Genomic DNA, 20,682 nt, shown 5'->3' with positions numbered 1-20,682 from the left:
TACCATAGGTAGTTCTACACCTGAAACTACAACTACACCAACTACAGTAACAACGACAACGGGGAGCTCGACCACTATATTTCCAACCGGACCTCCCACTACTCCGTGCTTAGAAACGTGCGAGTGGTCAGAGTGGTTTGACGTCGATAACCCCTACGATAGAAGGGACGGAAATGACGACGAAACCTACGAGAACATCAGAAAGAACGGAAAGTCAATCTGTGGAAAGCCCAACGAAACGATCCACGACGTGGAATGCAGAGCGTCGGACTATCCCTACATGACCCTGGAGGACTTTAAGGCTTACACCAACCAGAAGGTTGACTGTGACGTTAGCCATGGTCTGATGTGTCTGAAAGAAGAGCAGGACGAACAAGTGCTAACGTGTTACAACTACGAGATCAAAGTGGAATGTTGTGTTCTGTGTTCCAACGCTACGACTGTAGCGCCAAGCACAACAACCGCTGGTACAACCACCATGTCTACGGTAGGCAGTACTACACCCAAGTCCACAACTACACCAACTACCGTAGGCAGTTCTACACCCAAGTCCACGACTACACCAACTACCGTAGGCAGTTCTACACCCAAGTCCACAACTACACCAACTACAATTACAACAACGACAGGTAGCACAACTGAGTCTACTACACCAGAAACGGGTCATACTCCACCCACGTCTACAACTACACCAACTACCATAGGTAGTTCTACACCCAAATCTACAACTACACCAACTACAAGTACAACAACAAAAGGTAGTACAACTGAGTCTACTACACCAGAAACGGGTCATACTCCACCCACGTCTACAACTACACCAACTACCATAGGTAGTTCTACACCTGAAACTACAACTACACCAACTACAGTAACAACGACAACGGGGAGCTCGACCACTATATTTCCAACCGGACCTACCACTACTCCGTGCTTAGAAACGTGCGAGTGGTCAGAGTGGTTTGACGTCGATAACCCCTACGATAGAAGGGACGGAAATGACGATGAAACCTACGAGAACATCAGAAAGAACGGAAAGTCAATCTGTGGAAAGCCCAACGAAACGATCCACGACGTGGAATGCAGAGCGTCGGACTATCCCTACATGACCCTGGAGGACTTTAAGGCTTACACCAACCAGAAGGTTGACTGTGACGTTAGCCACGGTCTGATGTGTCTGAAAGAAGAGCAGGACGAACAACTGCTAACGTGTTACAACTACGAGATCAAAGTGGAATGTTGTGTTCTGTGTTCCAACGCTACGACTGTAGCGCCAAGCACAACAACCGCTGGTACAACCTCCATGTCTACGGTAGGCAGTTCTACACCCAAGTCCACGACTACACCAACTACCGTAGGCAGTTCTACACCGAAGTCCACAACTACACCAACTACAATTACAACAACGACAGGTAGCACAACTGAGTCTACTACACCAGAAACGGGTCATACTCCACCCACGTCTACAACTACACCAACTACCATAGGTAGTTCTACACCTGAAACTACAACTACACCAACAACAACTACAACGACCACAGGTACTACTACGCCCAAGTCTACAACTACAACTACAATAGGTAGTTCTACACCTGAAACTACAGCTGCAACAACAACAGGTAGTACAACACCCAAGTCCACAACTACACCAACTACCATAGGTAGTTCTACACCTGAATCTTCAACGACAACTACACCAACAACAACTACAACGACCACAGGTACTACTACGCCCAAGTCTACAACTACACCAACTACCATAGGTAGTTCTACACCTGCAACTGCACCTGTAACTGTAACAACAGGTAGTACAACTCCCACGTCTACAACTAATCCAACTACCATAGGTAGTTCTACACCTGAATCTTCAACTACAACTACACCAACAACTACAACGACCACAGGTACTACTACGCCCAAGTCTACAACTACCATAGGTAGTTCTACACCTGAAACTGCAACAACAGGTAGTACAACTCCCAAGTCCACAACTACACCAACTACCATAGGTAGTTCTACAACTGAATCTTCAACTACAACTACACCAACAACAACTACAACGACCACAGGTACTACTACGCCCAAGTCTACAACTACCATAGGTAGTTCTACTCCTAAAACTACACCTGAAACTGCAACAACAGGTAGTACAACTCCCAAGTCTACAACTACACCAACTACCATAAGTAGTTCTACACCTGAATCTTCAACGACAACTACACCAACAACAACTACAACGACCACAGGTACTACCACGCCCACGTCTACAACTACCATAGGTAGTTCTACACCTAAAACTACACCTGAAACTGCAACAACAGGTAGCACAACTGAGTCTACTACACCAGAAACGAGTCATACTCCACCCACGTCTACAACTACACCAACTACCATAGGTAGTTCTACACGTGAAACTACAACTACACCAAAAACAACTACAACGACCACAGGTACTACTACGCCCAAGTCTACAACTACAACTACAATAGGTAGTTCTACACCTGAAACTACAGCTGCAACAACAACAGGTAGTACAACACCCAAGTCCACAACTACACCAACTACCATAGGTAGTTCTACACCTGAATCTTCAACGACAACTACACCAACAACAACTACAACGACCACAGGTACTACTACGCCCAAGTCTACAACTACACCAACTACCATAGGTAGTTCTACACCTGCAACTGCACATGTAACTGTAACAACAGGTAGTACAACTCACACGTCTACAACTACACCAACTACCATAGGTAGTTCTACACCTGAATCTTCAACTACAACTACACCAACACCAACAACAACTACAACGACCACAGGTACTACTACGCCCAAGTCTACAACTACAACTACCATAGGTAGTTCTACACCTGAAACTACAACAACAGGTAGTACAACTCCCAAGTCTACAACTACACCAACTACCATAGGTACTTCTACACCTGAATCTTCAACTACACCAACAACAACTACAACGACCACAGGTACTACTACGCCCACGTCTACAACTACAACTACCATAGGTAGTTCTACACCTGAAACTACAGCTGCAACAACAACAGGTAGTACAACACCCAAGTCCACAACTACACCAACTACCATAGGTAGTTCTACACCTGAATCTTCAACGACAACTACACCAACAACAACTACAATGACCACAGGTACTACTATGCCCAAGTCTACAACTACAACTACCATAGGTAGTTCTACACCGGAAACTACAGCTGCTACAACAACAACAGGTAGTACAACACCCAAGTCCACAACTACACCAACAACCATAGGTAGTTCTACACCTAAAACTACACCTGAAACTGCAACAACAGGTAGTACAACTCCCAAGTCTACAACTACACCAACTACCATAGGTAGTTCTACACCTGAATCTTCAACTACAACTAAACCAACAACAACTACAATGACCACAGGTACTACTACGCCCAAGTCTACAACTACAACTACCATAGGTAGTTCTACACTTGAAACTACACCTGAAACTGCAACAACAGGTAGTACAACTCACAAGTCCACAACTACACCAACTACCATAGGTAGTTCTACACCTGAATCTACAACTACAACTACACCAACAACAACTACAACGACCACAGGTACTACTACGCCCACGTCTACAACTACAACTACCATAGGTAGTTCTACACCTGAAACTACAACAACAGGTAGTACAACTCCCAAGTCTACAACTACACCAACTACCATAGGTACTTCTACACCTGAATCTTCAACTACACCAACAACAACTACAACGACCACAGGTACTACTACGCCCACGTCTACAACTACAACTACCATAGGTAGTTCTACACCTGAAACTACAGCTGCAACAACAACAGGTAGTACAACACCCAAGTCCACAACTACACCAACTACCATAGGTAGTTCTACACCTAAAACTACACCTGAAACTGCAACAACAGGTAGTACAACTCCAAAGTCTACAACTACACCAACTACCATAGGTAGCTCTACACCTGAATCTTCAACTACAACTACACCAACAACAACTACAACGACCACAGTTACTACTACGCCCACAACAACAGGTAGTACAACTCCCACGTCCACAACTACACCAACTACCATAGGTAGTTCTACACCTGAATCTTCAACTACACCAACTACACTTGAAACTACACCTGGAACTGCAACAACAGGTAGTACAACTCCCAAGTCCACAACTACACCAACTACCATAGGTAGTTCTACACCTGAATCTTCAACTACAACTACACCAACAACTACAACGACCACAGGTACTACTACGCCCAAGTCTACAACTACACCTACCATAGGTATTTCTACACCTGAAACTACAGCTACAACAACAGGTAGTACAACTCCCAAGTCCACAACTACACCAACTACCATAAGTAGTTCTACACCTGAATCTTCAACTACACCAACAACAACTACAACAACCACAGGTACTACTACACCCAAGTCTACAACTACACCATCTTTCATCAGTAGTTCTACACCTGAAACTACAACAACAGGTAGTACAACTCCCAAGTCTACAACTACACCAACTACCATAAGTAGTTCTACACCTGAATCTTCAACTACAACTACACCAACAACAACTACAACGACCACAGGTACTACTACGCCCAAGTCTACAACTACAACTACCATAGGTAGTTCTACACCGGAAACTACAGCTGCTAAAACAACAACAACAAGTAGTACAACACCCAAGTCCACAACTACACCAACTACCATAGGTAGTTCTACACCTAAAACTACACCTGAAACTGCAACAACAGGTAGTACAACTCCCAAGTCTACAACTACACCAACTAACATAGGTAGCTCTACACCTGAATCTTCAACTACAACTACACCAACAACAACTACAACGACCACAGGTACTACTACGCCCACAACAACAGGTAGTACAACTCCCACATCCACAACTACACCAACTACTATAGGTAGTTCTACACCTGAATCTTCAACTACAACTACACCAACAACAACTACAACGATCACAGGTACTACTACGCCCAAGTCTACAACTACACCTACCATAGGTATTTCTACGCCTGAAACTACAGCTACAACAACAGGTAGTACAACTCCCAAGTCCACAACTACACCAACTACCATAGGTAGTTCTACACTTGAATCTTCAACTACACCAACAACAACTACAACAACCACAGGTACTACTTCACCCAAGTCTACAACTACACCATCTTTCATCAGTAGTTCTACACCTGAAACTACAACAACAGGTAGTACAACTCCCAAGTATACAACTCCACCAACTACCATAGGTAGTTCTACATCTGAATCTTCAACTACACCAACAACAACTACAACGGCAACAGGTACTACTACGCCCAAGTCTATAACTACAACTACCATAGGTAGTTCTACACCTGAAACTACAACAACAGGTGGTACAACTCCCAAGTCTACAACTACACCAACTACCATAGGTAGTTCTACACCTGAATCTTCAACTACAACTACACCAACACCAACAACAACTACAACGACCACAGGTACTACTACGCCCAAGTCTACAACTACAACTACCATAGGTAGTTCTACACCTGAAACTACACCTGGAACTGCAACAACAGGTAGTACAACTCCCAAGTCCACAACTACACCAACTACCATAGGTAGTTCTACACCTGAATCTTCAACTACAACTACACCAACACCAACAACAACTACAACGACCACAGGTACTACTATGCCCACGTCTACAACTATACCAACTACCATAGGTAGTTCTACACCTGAAACTACAACAACAACAGGTAGTACAACTCCCAAGTCCACAACTACACCAACTACCATAGGTAGTTCTACACCTGAACCTACACCTGAAACTGCAACAACAGGTAGTACAACTCCCAAGTATACAACTACACCAACTACCATAGGTAGTTCTACACCTGAATCTTCAACTACAACTAAACCTACACCAACAACAACTACAACGACCACAGGTACTACTACGCCCAAGTCTACAACTACCATCAGTAGTTCTACACCTGAAACTGCAACAACAGGTAGTACAACTCCCAAGTCCACAACTACAACTACCATAGGTAGTTCTACACCTGAAACTACAACAACAGGTAGTACAACTCCCAAGTCTACAACTACACCAACTACCATAGGTAGTACTACACCTGCATCTTCAACTACACCAACAACTACAACGACCACAGGTACTACTACGCCCAAGTCTACAACTACAACTACCATAGGTAGTTCTACACCTGAATCTTCAACTACAACTAAACCAACAACTACAACGACCACAGGTACTACAACTACAACTACCATAGGTAGTTCTACACCTGGAACTTCAACTACAACTACACCAACAACAACTACAACGACCACAGGTACTACTACGCCCAAGTCTACAACTACAACTACCATAGGTAGTTCTACACCTGAATCTTCAACTACAACTAAACCAACAACTACAACGACCACAGGTACTACTACGCCCAAGTCTACAACTACCATAGGTAGTTCTACACCTGAAACTGCAACAACAGGTAGTACAACTCCCAAGTTCACAACTACACCAACTACCATAGGTAGTTCTACACCTGAAACTACAACAACAGGTAGTACAACTCCCAAGTCCACAACTACAACTACCATAGGTAGTTCTACACCTGAAACTACAACAACAGGTAGTACAACTCCCAAGTCTACAACTACACCAACTACCATAGGTAGTACTACACCTGCATCTTCAACTACACCAACAACAACTACAACGACCACAGGTACTACTACGCCCAAGTCTACAACTACAACTACCATAGGTAGTTCTACACCTGAAACTACACATGGAACTGCAACAACAGGTAGTACAACTCCCATGTCCACAACTACCATAGGTAGTTCTACACCTGAAACTACAACAACAGGTAGTACAACTCCCAAGTCCACAACTACACCAACTACCATAGGTAGTTCTACACCTGAATCTTCAACTACAACTACACCAACAACAACTACAACGACCACAGGTACTACTACGCCCAAGTCTACAACTACAACTACCATAGGTAGTTCTACACCTGAATCTTCAACTACAACTAAACCAACAACTACAACGACCACAGGTACTACAACTACAACTACCATAGGTAGTTCTACACCTGGAACTTCAACTACAACTACACCAACAACAACTACAACGACCACAGGTACTACTACGCCCAAGTCTACAACTACAACTACCATAGGTAGTTCTACACCTGAATCTTCAACTACAACTAAACCAACAACTACAACGACCACAGGTACTACTACGCCCAAGTCTACAACTACCATAGGTAGTTCTACACCTGAAACTGCAACAACAGGTAGTACAACTCCCAAGTTCACAACTACACCAACTACCATAGGTAGTTCTACACCTGAAACTACACATGGAACTGCAACAACAGGTAGTACAACTCCCAAGTCCACAACTACAACTACCATAGGTAGTTCTACACCTGAAACTACAACAACAGGTAGTACAACTCCCAAGTCTACAACTACACCAACTACCATAGGTAGTACTACACCTGCATCTTCAACTACACCAACAACAACTACAACGACCACAGGTACTACTACGCCCAAGTCTACAACTACAACTACCATAGGTAGTTCTACACCTGAAACTACACATGGAACTGCAACAACAGGTAGTACAACTCCCAAGTCCACAACTACAACTACCATAGGTAGTTCTACACCTGAAACTACAACAACAGGTAGTACAACTCCCACGTCTACAACTACACCAACTACCATAGGAAGTTCTACACCTGAATCTTCGACTACAACTACACCAACACCAACAACAACTACAACGACAACAGGTACTACAACACCCAAGTCTACAACTACACCATCTTTCATCGGTAGTTCTACACCTGAAACTACAACAACAGGTACTACTACGCCCAAGTCCACAACTACACCAACTACCATAGGTAGTTATACACCTGAATCTTCAACTACAACTACACCAACAACAACTACAACGACCACAGGTACTACTACGCCCAAGTCTACAACTACAACTACCATAGGTAGTTCTACACCTGAATCTTCAACTACAACTAAACCAACAACTACAACGACCACAGGTACTACTACGCCCAAGTCTACAACTACAACTACCATAGGTAGTTCTACACCTGAATCTTCAACTACAACTAAACCAACAACTACAACAACCACAGGTACTACTACGCCCAAGTCTACAACTACAACTACCATAGGCAGTACTACACCTGAATATTCAACTACACCAACAACTACAACGACCATAGGTACTACTACGCCCAAGTCTACAACTACCATAGGTAGTTCTACACCTGAAACTGCAACAACAGGTAGTACAACTCCCAAGTTCACAACTACACCAACTACCATAGGTAGTTCTACACCTGAAACTACACATGGAACTGCAACAACAGGTAGTACAACTCCCAAGTCCACAACTACAACTACCATAGGTAGTTCTACACCTGAAACTACAACAACAGGTAGTACAACTCCCAAGTCTACAACTACACCAACTACCATAGGTAGTACTACACCTGCATCTTCAACTACAACTACAACGACCACAGGTACTACTACGCCCAAGTCTACAACTACAACTACCATAGGTAGTTCTACACCTGAAACTACACATGGAACTGCAACAACAGGTAGTACAACTCCCAAGTCCACAACTACAACTACCATAGGTAGTTCTACACCTGAAACTACAATAACAGGTAGTACAACTCCCAAGTCTACAACTACACCAACTACCATAGGAAGTTCTACACCTGAATCTTCGACTACAACTACACCAACACCAACAACAACTACAACGACAACAGGTACTACAACACCCAAGTCTACAACTACACCATCTTCCATCGGTAGTTCTACACCTGAAACTACAGCTGCTGCTACAACAACAACAGGTAGTACAACACCCAAGTCTACAACTACACCATCTTCCATCGGTAGTTCTACACCTGAAACTACAACAACAGGTACTACTACGCCCAAGTCTACAACTACACCATCTTCCATAGTTAGTTCTACACCTGAATCTTCAACTACAACTACACCAACAACTACAACGACAACAGGTACTACTACGCCCAAGTCTACAACTACACCTACCATAGGTAGTTCTACACCTGAAACTACAACTACAACAACAACAACAGGTAGCACAACTCCCAAGTCTACAACTACACCAACTACCATAGGTAGTTCTACACCTGAATCTTCAACTACAACTACACCAACAACAACTACAACGACAACAGGTACTACTACGCCCAAGTCTACAACTACACCAACTACCATAGTCAGTACTACACCCACATCAACTACTGCACCAACCATGATGCCACCATCAACCACATCTGGTCCAACCAGCCCGACTGCAGGAACATCTGGAACGACACCCTGCGTGTGCATCGTTGACGGTGTTCATTACCCACCTGGTAAGAATGGAGTCCTGTCATATTATGAAGTATATTAGTTGCTCTTTTTTATATTAGTTGTGTCCTGCCACGGCAAATTAATTGAGTGGTACTGTACTGTACTGTACTGTACTGTGCTGTGCTGTGCTGTACTGTACTGTACTGTACTGTACTGTACTGTACTGTACTGTACTGTACTGTACTGTACATGCTTCCGCCCTGGCCTGTGTCTGTGTTTTAGGCTGTACAAGCTCTATAACGCTATTTCCGTGCTTGGATAGACAGACACAGGGACACAGGGACAGACCCAGGGACACACATATAGGAGTGGTTGCACCACTAAAAAAATATGTCCTCTGTTGCTGTATTTACATTTCTGTCTGATAAACTATACAATCAATCAGTCAGTCAATCAGTCAAAGAAGAAATTCAAGGCTCCATGGGGGGTGTAATTCATAGAAAGTAAGACGTTTCTTTGGGGGTGAACAACTTATTTTAGGCCTGACGTTGAAATAAAAAAAAACGTTTTTACGATTTTTCAAAAATAGCAGACCTACAAGCTCGTAGCGCGCCACTCTGTGGCGCTATGAGCTTGTAGATCTGCTATTTTTCAATAGCTACAGTATAACGTAATGCTTAGTTAAAACACCAAAACTAACAATTAACTATAGGGTTAAACCTGTGTCATCTTAGAGAACTTGACAATCTACAAGTTCACAATGTGTCGCATTGTGAGCTTAGATCTGGTAATTCTTGCCTAATGTTCCTAACCAGAATATGGACTGGAGAAAAAAAAATAGAACAAACTAAAATCATTTAATTATTTTCTTATGAAAACCTTCCAAGATATAGTAGCAAGAATAGCTGATCTAACCATGCTCTGTTATTGCACGCTGTTGGTTAATACATCTCTTGTTTCACTGCAATGCCCTCTAAGTGAAGTTTAGATATTAGTGGAATTCATAATGCTATTCATAAAATGACCCTAATATATTATATTATAATCCCTTATCAGGCCTTGGCATTTGTTACGGCATCATCAACTCAACTCTTATGGTTTAATACTTAAAGGACCACTTTTCAACCTATCTTCATATAATAGGTCCTCACTAATGATCATGATAAAATGGAACGATTTTTTTCTACTCAGTCTGTGTCTCATAGGAGGGCTGTGGGCAGTTTAGAAACCATCCTCCAGTGACATCATCATTAGGCAGATTTTTTTTTAAACAAGATTTTTTTCACAAAAATGTTTAGATTTTCATTATCGTGAGAACGATTGCTTCCATTTTCACATTGCAACTTTTCAGGACTAGAAAGCCTGTAGTTTCTATTAGCTTGTATTCCCCATCGATGATGTCACTGGAGGACGGTTTCTACAGCCGTTTTCTACAGCCTCAAATGGTTTGTTAACAGGGCCACCAAATTAACAAAGGAAACAAATGACACCCCTCATGTTTCACCCACAACTCGAACCAAGGAAGATCCTTGATCATTTTACATAATTATGCTTTCCTCTCTGGACCCAGTGCCTCCCTGCTTTGCACTCAGCATCAAGGGTTGGATTGGGGGTAAGTCTCTGCGACATACTAGCGTCATGTCCAGGGGGTGTACTTGGTACATCAAGCTGCCTCACGCTACAGAAACAGGAGATAGGCTCCTGCCCTATGGGCCTCATGGCTCGGCAAGGCTACTTACTTATGCTTTCCTCTCTGGCTTTTATAGGAGCGACGATATTGGACAACAAAGACCTAGGGATGGGACTGTGTCTGACCATCACGTGCTCTGGCATCTGTGAGTTGTACAACGTAACGGTCGACTGCAGTACCACCACAGCCCCACCGCACCCCCCCGTGGTTATCCCCACTACCACCACAAGGCCACCAATACCTTCTGTTACGCCCGGCGTGACGCCCGACTGCCCTGAATGGGATAAGATGGTAAGTATACAGTTGAACCAAATACCAAAATAAATGTACCCAAAACTACAAGTAAAATAAATGTATTCAAAACTCAAAAGTAAAAGTACTCATATTGCAGAATGTCCCATTTCAAATCATTGAATCCTATCGTATCGTATCGCCATAATGAACCAATATCATCCATGTATCGTATCGTCAACCATGTATTGTGATACGTATGCGTATCGTAACTGTATCCAACTCGCCCCCGCAAAATGTGTTAATGTAGTTAACAGTTAATTTAGTATTTCCCTCCCTCTCTGAAATCTGAAATGATGAAAATTAAGAAAGAATAACATGACACAGAGACGGTGACTGCTTAATTAAGTTAATTTAGGACCTTCTAGCAGTTCATTTCGTTTTATTAAACACATTTCTTCCATGTAGCCCATGTTTTGTAATGGCATCATCATGCTATTATGCCCGTGGATATACAGAGTGAACTTAACAATGATAGATTAATATGATAATACCTTTCATATAATCACCAAACATGAATTATGTTTGTTATTTTATTTACAGATAGGTAGAGTAGTGGGGCGAGATGGAAAAGGGGCGACCGTACCTGTTATACCGTTTCCTCCCCTCACATCTCTTACTTTCCTCTGTTTCCTTCGTCAGACAAACGAGACGTTCTTGCTGTGTAAATGCACCATGGCCAGATGCATCGAGAACAACACGGTCGAAATCATTCCGTACGAGTGTCCGCCGCTCGAGGAAATCACCTGCGCCAACGGAATGACGCCCGTCCTCGTATACGACGAAAACTACTGCTGTCAGCATTATGCCTGCGACTGTGAGTTGACTCTAAAACTACTGCTGTCAGCATTATACCTGCGACTGTGAGTTGACTCTAAAACTACTGCTGTCAGCATTATGCCTGCGACTGTGAGTTGACTCTAAAACTACTGCTGTCAGCATTATGCCTGCGACTGTGAGTTGACTCTAAAACTACTGCTGTCAGCATTATGCCTGCGACTGTGAGTTGACTCTAAAACTACTGCTGTCAGTATTATGCCTGCGACTGTGAGTTGACTCTAAAACTACTGCTGTCAGCATTATGCCTGCGACTGTGAGTTGACTCTAAAACTACTGCTGTCAGCATTATGCCTGCGACTGTGAGTTGACTCTAAAACTACTGCTGTCAGCATTATGCCTGCGACTGTGAGTTGACTCTAAAACTACTGCTGTCAGCATTATGCCTGCGACTGTGAGTTGACTCTAAAACTACTGCTGTCAGCATTATGCCTGCGACTGTGAGTTGACTCTAAAACTACTGCTGTCAGCATTATGCCTGCGACTGTGAGTTGACTCTAAAACTACTGCTGTCAGCATTATGCCTGCGACTGTGAGTTGACTCTAAAACTACTGCTGTCAGCATTATGCCTGCGACTGTGAGTTGACTCTAAAACTACTGCTGTCAGCATTATGCCTGCGACTGTGAGTTGACTCTAAAACTACTGCTGTCAGCATTATGCCTGCGACTGTGAGTTGACTCTAAAACTACTGCTGTCAGCATTATACCTGCGACTGTGAGTTGACTCTATAACTACTGCTGTCAGCATTATGCCTGCGACTGTGAGTTGACTCTAAAACTACTGCTGTCAGCATTATGCCTGCGACTGTGAGTTGACTCTAAAACTACTGCTGTCAGCATTATGCCTGCGACTGTGAGTTGACTCTAAAACTACTGCTGTCAGCATTATGCCTGCGACTGTGAGTTGACTCTAAAACTACTGCTGTCAGCATTATGCCTGCGACTGTGAGTTGACTCTAAAACTACTGCTGTCAGCATTATGCCTGCGACTGTGAGTTGACTCTAAAACTACTGCTGTCAGAATTATGCCTGCGACTGTGAGTTGACTCTAAAACTACTGCTGTCAGCATTATGCCTGCGACTGTGAGTTGACTCTAAAACTACTGCTGTCAGCATTATGCCTGCGACTGTGAGTTGACTCTAAAACTACTGCTGTCAGCATTATGCCTGCGACTGTGAGTTGACTCTAAAACTACTGCTGTCAGAATTATGCCTGCGACTGTGAGTTGACTCTAAAACTACTGCTGTCAGCATTATGCCTGCGACTGTGAGTTGACTCTAAAACTACTGCTGTCAGTATTATGCCCTCGACTGTGAGTTGACTCTAAAACTACTGCTGTCAGAATTATGCCTGCGACTGTGAGTTGACTCTAAAACTACTGCTGTCAGCATTATGCCTGCGACTGTGAGTTGACTCTAAAACTACTGCTGTCAGTATTATGCCTGCGACTGTGAGTTGACTCTAAAACTACTGCTGTCAGAATTATGCCTGCGACTGTGAGTTGACTCTAAAACTACTGCTGTCAGCATTATGCTTGCGACTGTGAGTTGACTCTAAAACTACTGCTGTCAGTATTATGCCCTCGACTGTGAGTTGACTCTAAAACTACTGCTGTCAGAATTATGCCTGCGACTGTGAGTTGACTCTAAAACTACTGCTGTCAGCATTATGCCTGCGACTGTGAGTTGACTCTAAAACTACTGCTGTCAGCATTATGCCTGCGACTGTGAGTTGACTCTAAAACTACTGCTGTCAGCATTATGCCTGCGACTGTGAGTTGACTCTAAAACTACTGCTGTCAGAATTATGCCTGCGACTGTGAGTTGACTCTAAAACTACTGCTGTCAGCATTATGCCTGCGACTGTGAGTTGACTCTAAAACTACTGCTGTCAGCATTATGCCTGCGACTGTGAGTTGACTCTAAAACTACTGCTGTCAGCATTATGCCTGCGACTGTGAGTTGACTCTAAAACTACTGCTGTCAGCATTATGCCTGCGACTGTGAGTTGACTCTAAAACTACTGCTGTCAGCATTATGCCTGCGACTGTGAGTTGACTCTAAAACTACTGCTGTCAGCATTATACCTGCGACTGTGAGTTGACTCTATAACTACTGCTGTCAGCATTATGCTTGCGACTGTGAGTTGACTCTAAAACTACTGCTGTCAGCATTATGCCTGCGACTGTGAGTTGACTCTAGACAACACATACAGTACAATACATACCTGTATGTATTGTACACGGAGCAGTGCTCTGTAGGCTATACATGATGGGCAACTGGCAGCCCTCACCATCACTTAATGCAGGTTAATATCAGAATACTGATATATTATTGATTTCAGCTAATTATACAATGTTACTGTCTTTTTTATGGCCAATGTGTTTGTATTTAGTTCATAAAGTGAACATAACTATAACTAAATGCATTTGAAATGAAATGAAAAGGTTACTTTTCAGGATTCCAATTCAAAATAGCAAAAAATTATGAAGTATTTCTTATCTACAAGCTTTGAGCTTGTATATCATCGGTAACACATGTGAAGGAAGTAGGAAAGTGGCCCAATTAAGTTCTTTCCAAAATGCTGTGTGTGCATATAGCCCATTAAAGGTAAAGCTTCAGTCTCTATAACAGAGGTCACCACTAAACCTGTGTCCGTCTGCCTGTCGTGTCTGCAGGTCAGTGCGAGGGCTGGGGCGACCCTCACTACATCACGTTCGACGGACTCTTCTACAGCTACCAAGGGAACTGCACCTACGTCCTGATGGAGGAGATCGTCCTGCGCCACCACTTGAAGATCTACATCGACAACGTCATGTGCGACCCTCTGGAGCCCGTGTCCTGTCCTCGATCCATCACCGTGGCCCGCGGCTCCGAGATCATCACGCTCAAGAACCACAACCTCATGGGTGCCGTGGACCTAGAGGTAAGAACCACAACCTCATGGGTGCCGTGGATTTGTAGGTAAGAACCACAACCTCATGGGTGCCGTGGACTTGTAGGTAAGAACCACAACCTCATGGGTGCCGTGGACTTGTAGGTAAGAACCACAACCTCATGGGTCCTGTGGACTTGGAGGTAAGAACCACAACCTCATGGGTGCCGTGGACTTGTAGGTAAGAACCACAACCTCATGGGTGCCGTGGACTTAGAGGTAAGAACCACAACCTCATGGGTGCCGTGGACTTGTAGGTAAGAACCACAACCTCATGGGTGCCGTGGACTTAGAGGTAAGAGCCACAACCTCATGGATGCCGTGGACTTAGAGGTAAGAACCACAACCTCATGGGTGCTGTGGACTTAGGGGTAAACAGGCAAGGTGTTCACGTTCATGTTCAGGACGACACGATACGTATAGGGTTGCCAACAACCAGAAATTCAAACCAGTAAGACACCCTGAGGGGCGAGAAGCCCCACAGGTCTGTGACAATTGCAATCCTTGCAATTAAAACATATGAGCACCACTAGTACTAGTTGGATTTCTAATGTGTCATAATAAATAATTGGCATAAATATTCTGAAGAAAACCTGGAAACTGACGTTCAGTAATTGTTGTGTTATGATCAAAATAAGAGGAGAAAAAAACATTTCGAAAACATTTCAAAAACATTTGCACTTGTTGCCTCTTAACCCATTTAGACCTGAGGACGCATGTGTGTCATATTATAGCTTTAAACCCATTCTGAACGGGAACCCCTTTTGGTGTTTTAACTAAGCATTATGTTATACTTTAGCTATTGAAAAATAGCAGATCTACAAGCTCATAGCGCGCCACCGAGTGGCGCGCTATGAACTTGTAGGTCTGCTATTTTTGAAAAATCGTAAAAATGCGGCACAAATCTTTGAATATATATTCTTTCAGAGCGAACGTTTTTTTTTTAATTTCGACGTCAGGCCTGAATGGGTTAATAAAGTATAAGTCTCGGAGCTCTAGAAACTAGTGTGCGGATGTTGTTTCTCCTCTTTGATGTTTGCCTCGAAGCCTGACATCCAGCACCTGGCCTAAATATAGGCTTTGAGATGTGCACACACTATTCTCTGTGACATTCTCAAAATAAGAACATAAAACAGAAACGCTTAACATTTGCCACGGACAAGGACAAGTCATGGCACATCTGTCAGTGTACGGACATGTTGATGACACCTGTTGATGTTCTTCTTCTTCTTTGTTTTTGTCCTGTGACGTCTTGGCGTTCCCATCAGGCTCTGAAAGACGAGGCGCCGCTGAAGCTGCCGTACTCCCACGGAGGCCTCAAGGTGCTGTCCTCTGGCGTCAACCTGCTGCTGGAGATCCCAGCGCTGGGCGTGGTCGTCACGTTCGGAGTGACCGGCTTCAGCGTCAACCTGCCCTTTAAGCATTTCGGCAAGAACACCCAGGGCCACTGTGGTGAGTATATACTGCTCTGTACTACAAAAACATCACAAAAAACATGCAGTAATCCTGGTCTCTAAACTGCCTCCCCCTGGCCAGCCGGGGCGCCTGATGGAGGGGAAAGGAACTGGTTGGAATAACGTGTTCCTTCCACGCGCTACGTCCAACCAGGGAAACTCCCCCCTGTCAGGTGAAAAGAAGCAGTTTGGACTCCTCATGCATAGAAGGAAGCGTGAGGTCAGTCCGCTGCCCCTCCAGGTTGGCGGAGGGTGTGTAGAGCCCAAGATCACATTAGATAATTGACACAGGGGTGAAAAATGGGTTACAAAATCGTGGGATAAAAAAAAATCACACCCGTGTGAAGTAAGTGGTGCAACTCCGTGTAGGGGTCCCCGGGGAAGAGGGGGGGGGGGGGAGTTCCAGACCCACAGGAACGCACCCAGGGTGCCGGCCCGATTCCGGTGAGCCGCCCCACGTCCGAAACGGTTGAGAAATGACAGAGTTACCGTGTGGGGGTCCCTCTACTGTACCCTGTACTGTACTGTACTGTACTGTACTGGCACACCCGAAATCACCATATATACAGTTAATATGTGCGTGTGTTTGTGTGTGTGTGTTAGGTTGCGCACAGGTGGTGAAAAACAACCATGCTGTTTTCGTGCTCAGACGCACCCACCCACCCAGCCAGCCACACACATAGTCACTTAAGGAAGTGGTTGCACCACTTAAAAACAATAATAAAAATAAGCATTTATTTCCCCCCTATACCACTGCTCAGGAACGTGCAACAACAACCAGGCCGATGACTGCATGCTGCCCAGCGGCCAGCTGGTCCACAGCTGCGCGGTGATGGCCGACTACTGGCCGGCCGCACACATCTACCAGCCAGACTGCCCCGTGCCCTCCGTCACGCCCACTGACACGCCTCCCGCCCCGCCCACACACGCACCCTGCAAGCCGCACTCCATGTGTGACCTGCTGACCAGCAGGTAAGGCTACTGTACCTGTGCTGTACTGTACTGTACTGTACTGTGCTGTACTGTACTGTACTGTACTGTACTGTACTGTACTGTACTGTACTGTACTGCAGGGGTGGGCAACTTTGACGATGGATCAACTTTGACGATGGAGAGGGCCACTATATTTCCACACTCACTCCAGAGGGCCACATTGCATATTACTGTTGTAGCAAAAATAGCAGATATACAAGCTCAAAATGCGTCACAGTGCGACGTGTTTTAAGCTTGTAGATCAGCTATTTTTGCTATATTTGAATTGTAATCTATTTTTATTTTTTATTTTTTAATTGGCATCCTGAAAAGTTACAATTATTTTTTTTAATTTAAAATGCCTTTCAAATGCCTTTAATTATAGTTATGGTAACTCAAACTAAATACAAATACATTGTAATACTACTCATTTAGCTACTAATTTACACTGAAGTAATTAAAGCAGGTCATTTGAGGGGGGGGGGGGGAGGGGGTCTTTTTTCAAAAGGGCACATTGCTGTCCAGAAGGCAAGGGCAGGTGGTGCCCCCTAGTGTCCATCTGTGCGCGCCACCGTATTTGAAGCCTGTATGTCATCCCCACAGTGTATTTGAAGCCTGTATGTCATCCCCACAGTGTATTTGAGGCCTGTATGTCATATCCCACAGTGTATTTGAGGCCTGTATGTCATATCCCACAGTGTATTTGAGGCCTGTATGTCATCCCCACAGTGTATTTGAGGCCTGTATGTCATATCCCACAGTGTATTTGAGGCCTGTATGTCATATCCCACAGTGTATTTGAGGCCTGTATGTCATCCCCACAGTGTATTTGAGGCCTGTATGCCATATCCCACAGTGTATTTGAGGCCTGTATGTCATATCCCACAGTGTATTTGAGGCCTGCCATCACCTGGTCTCTCCCAACAACTTCTACGAGGGCTGCGTGTACGACAGCTGCCACGTGGAGAACCCTGTAGTGGAGTGTACCAGCCTGCAGGCCTACGCTGCTGCCTGCGCCCAGTCCGGGGTGTGTCTGCACTGGAGGAACCACACTACGCTATGTGGTAAGATTAATGCACTGGAGGAACCACACTACGCTATGTGGTAAGATTAATGCACTGGAGGAACCACACTACGCTATGTGGTAATTCACTGAATGCACCGAGTGCCGCGCTATTTAAGGTGGAAAGGTTTTATTATACTGTGTATTTATGGTTGGTGGAAAGGTCTTATTTGTCTAACTTCTAACTTCTTGTATAAATTCTCTCCTTCGTCAACAGCCAGTAGCTGCCCAGCAGACAAGGTTTACAAGCCATGTGGCCCCGCAGAGCCGCCCACCTGTGAAGACAAGTAGGTTCCAACTTAAAACCAAATGGACTTTTAAAATACAAGAGGTTCGGGCCGCTGCGTTAGATGGACAACACATACTGCATACAGTTATGTATTAGCACTAGTGTAACTTTATGCAGTAAGTTGTCTGTCTCTATTCTATTCCCTGGAGTACTGTGCAGTCCCTTCTATCCTTTTTAGTTAGTGTGTGTGTGCGCGTGTGTGTGTGTGTGTGTGTGTGCGTGTGTGCGTGCGTGCGTGCGTGTGTGTGTGCGTGCGTGCGTGCGTGCACGTGCGTGTGTGCGTGCGTGAGAGAGAGACACCTATTGCTTAATCTTACAGACAGTACATTAATATAATGATGTAACCTGTTGTTTAATTCCAGTCCAAATGAATCCATCTTGAACTTTACGACTGAAGGCTGCTTCTGTCCTGATGGCACGAAACTGTTCAACAAGGAGTCTGGGATATGTGTGGAGAAATGTGGTACGTGTTTATTTGATATGTCTGTAGATGAATGTGGATGAGAGCGTCTGCTAGGGGGCACGGTGTAGCGCTGCCACCTCACAGCTAGAAGGTCCTGGGTTCGATTCCCACCAGGGACGCTGTTGGCGCTGTGGGGCGTGTTCTCTCCTAAGCGTCATCAGTGACCATACCCAAGGTGGGGCTGGCAGCAAAAGGGCCTTAATTTCTGTGTGGAGTTTGCATGTGCTCCCCGTGTCCCCTAGGGTAGGTACAGTAGTAGCCTCACAAAAAACATGCAGTAATCCTGGTCTCTATACTGCCTCCCCCTGGCCAGCCGGGGCGCCAGATGGAGGGGAAAGGAACTGGTCGGAATAACATGTTCCTTCCACGCGCTACGTCCAAACCGGGTGAACTCCTCCCCTGTCAGGTGAAAAGAAGCGGCCTGCTCACTCATCATGCATTGAAGGAAGCATGAGCTCAGTTCAGGGCTCTCCCCAGGTTGGCAGAGGGAGAGTAGCGCCCAGGATTACATTTTAGGCAATTGGCACCGGCAAATTGTAAATTGTCATAGTATTGATAGTTTATTATATTTCCATTGTCTATTGATGTATTTTCAGTGACCTAATAGAACAGGGGTTCTCAACCCGTGGGTCGCGACCCCTCGGGGGGTCGCCAAATTATTTTAGGGGGTCCCCAAATTATTTAAAAAAAAAAAAAAAAAAAAAAAGATTTTCTTTTTAAATTTTATTTTCACGATTTTTCAAAAATAGCAGACCTACAAGCTCGTAGCGCGCCACTCGGTGGCGCGCTATGAGCTTGTAGATCTGCTATTTTTCAATAGCTAAATTATAACAATGCTTAAAACACCAAAAGGGGTTCCCGCCCAAAATGGTTTAAGGTTATTGTAGCAGTCAATTTATATTGGGGGTCGGGAGGGGGCGGGGCGGGGGTCCCGAGACATTGCCAAAGCATTTCCGGGGGTCCCCGGCCAAAAACGTTGAGAACCCCTGTAATAGAATACATAACAAGATATATTTGTGTCAGTCTTATCTCTCTCTAATGTTATCTAGTCATCCTAACATGATGTGTATGTGTTCATACAGGATGTATTGACGCTGAGGGCAACGCACGTGAGGTGAGCAGTGGTTCCTAATCCTTTTAGCTCAAGACTTTGTCCGGGACCCAAAAAACTAGTGAAAATAGCAGATCTACAAGCTCACAACGCGTCACTTTGGGATGCATTGTG

The 20,682-nt window shown here is 44.5% G+C and overlaps 1 protein-coding gene across 1 annotated transcript in view; it reads left to right on the top strand.

The window, feature by feature from the left end:
- The window catches only part of muc2.1 (mucin 2.1), a gene marked incomplete at its 5' end in the record, with an annotated part of 64,269 nt that overhangs the window by 35,449 nt on the left and 8,138 nt on the right, over positions 1-20,682 (top strand). Inside the window, 20 exons of the mRNA XM_079498491.1 lie at positions 114-384; positions 447-629; positions 988-1,312; positions 2,786-3,026; positions 3,558-3,656; positions 4,224-4,319; positions 4,524-4,919; positions 6,219-6,398; positions 6,981-7,079; positions 7,749-8,294; positions 9,105-9,200; positions 11,229-11,443; positions 12,086-12,260; positions 14,960-15,207; positions 16,485-16,668; positions 17,432-17,642; positions 18,531-18,706; positions 18,923-18,992; positions 19,357-19,457; positions 20,540-20,571. Of these exons, the coding sequence (XP_079354617.1) occupies positions 114-384; positions 447-629; positions 988-1,312; positions 2,786-3,026; positions 3,558-3,656; positions 4,224-4,319; positions 4,524-4,919; positions 6,219-6,398; positions 6,981-7,079; positions 7,749-8,294; positions 9,105-9,200; positions 11,229-11,443; positions 12,086-12,260; positions 14,960-15,207; positions 16,485-16,668; positions 17,432-17,642; positions 18,531-18,706; positions 18,923-18,992; positions 19,357-19,457; positions 20,540-20,571 (3,944 nt within the window). The remainder of the gene's footprint in view (positions 1-113; positions 385-446; positions 630-987; positions 1,313-2,785; positions 3,027-3,557; positions 3,657-4,223; positions 4,320-4,523; positions 4,920-6,218; positions 6,399-6,980; positions 7,080-7,748; positions 8,295-9,104; positions 9,201-11,228; positions 11,444-12,085; positions 12,261-14,959; positions 15,208-16,484; positions 16,669-17,431; positions 17,643-18,530; positions 18,707-18,922; positions 18,993-19,356; positions 19,458-20,539; positions 20,572-20,682) is intronic.

The sequence above is a fragment of the Electrona antarctica genome (genome assembly GCF_951216825.1).
Source record: "Electrona antarctica genome assembly, chromosome: 4".
NCBI classification, from domain to species: domain Eukaryota; kingdom Metazoa; phylum Chordata; class Actinopteri; order Myctophiformes; family Myctophidae; genus Electrona; species Electrona antarctica.
This window is presented reverse-complemented; position numbering and strand designations above follow the sequence as displayed.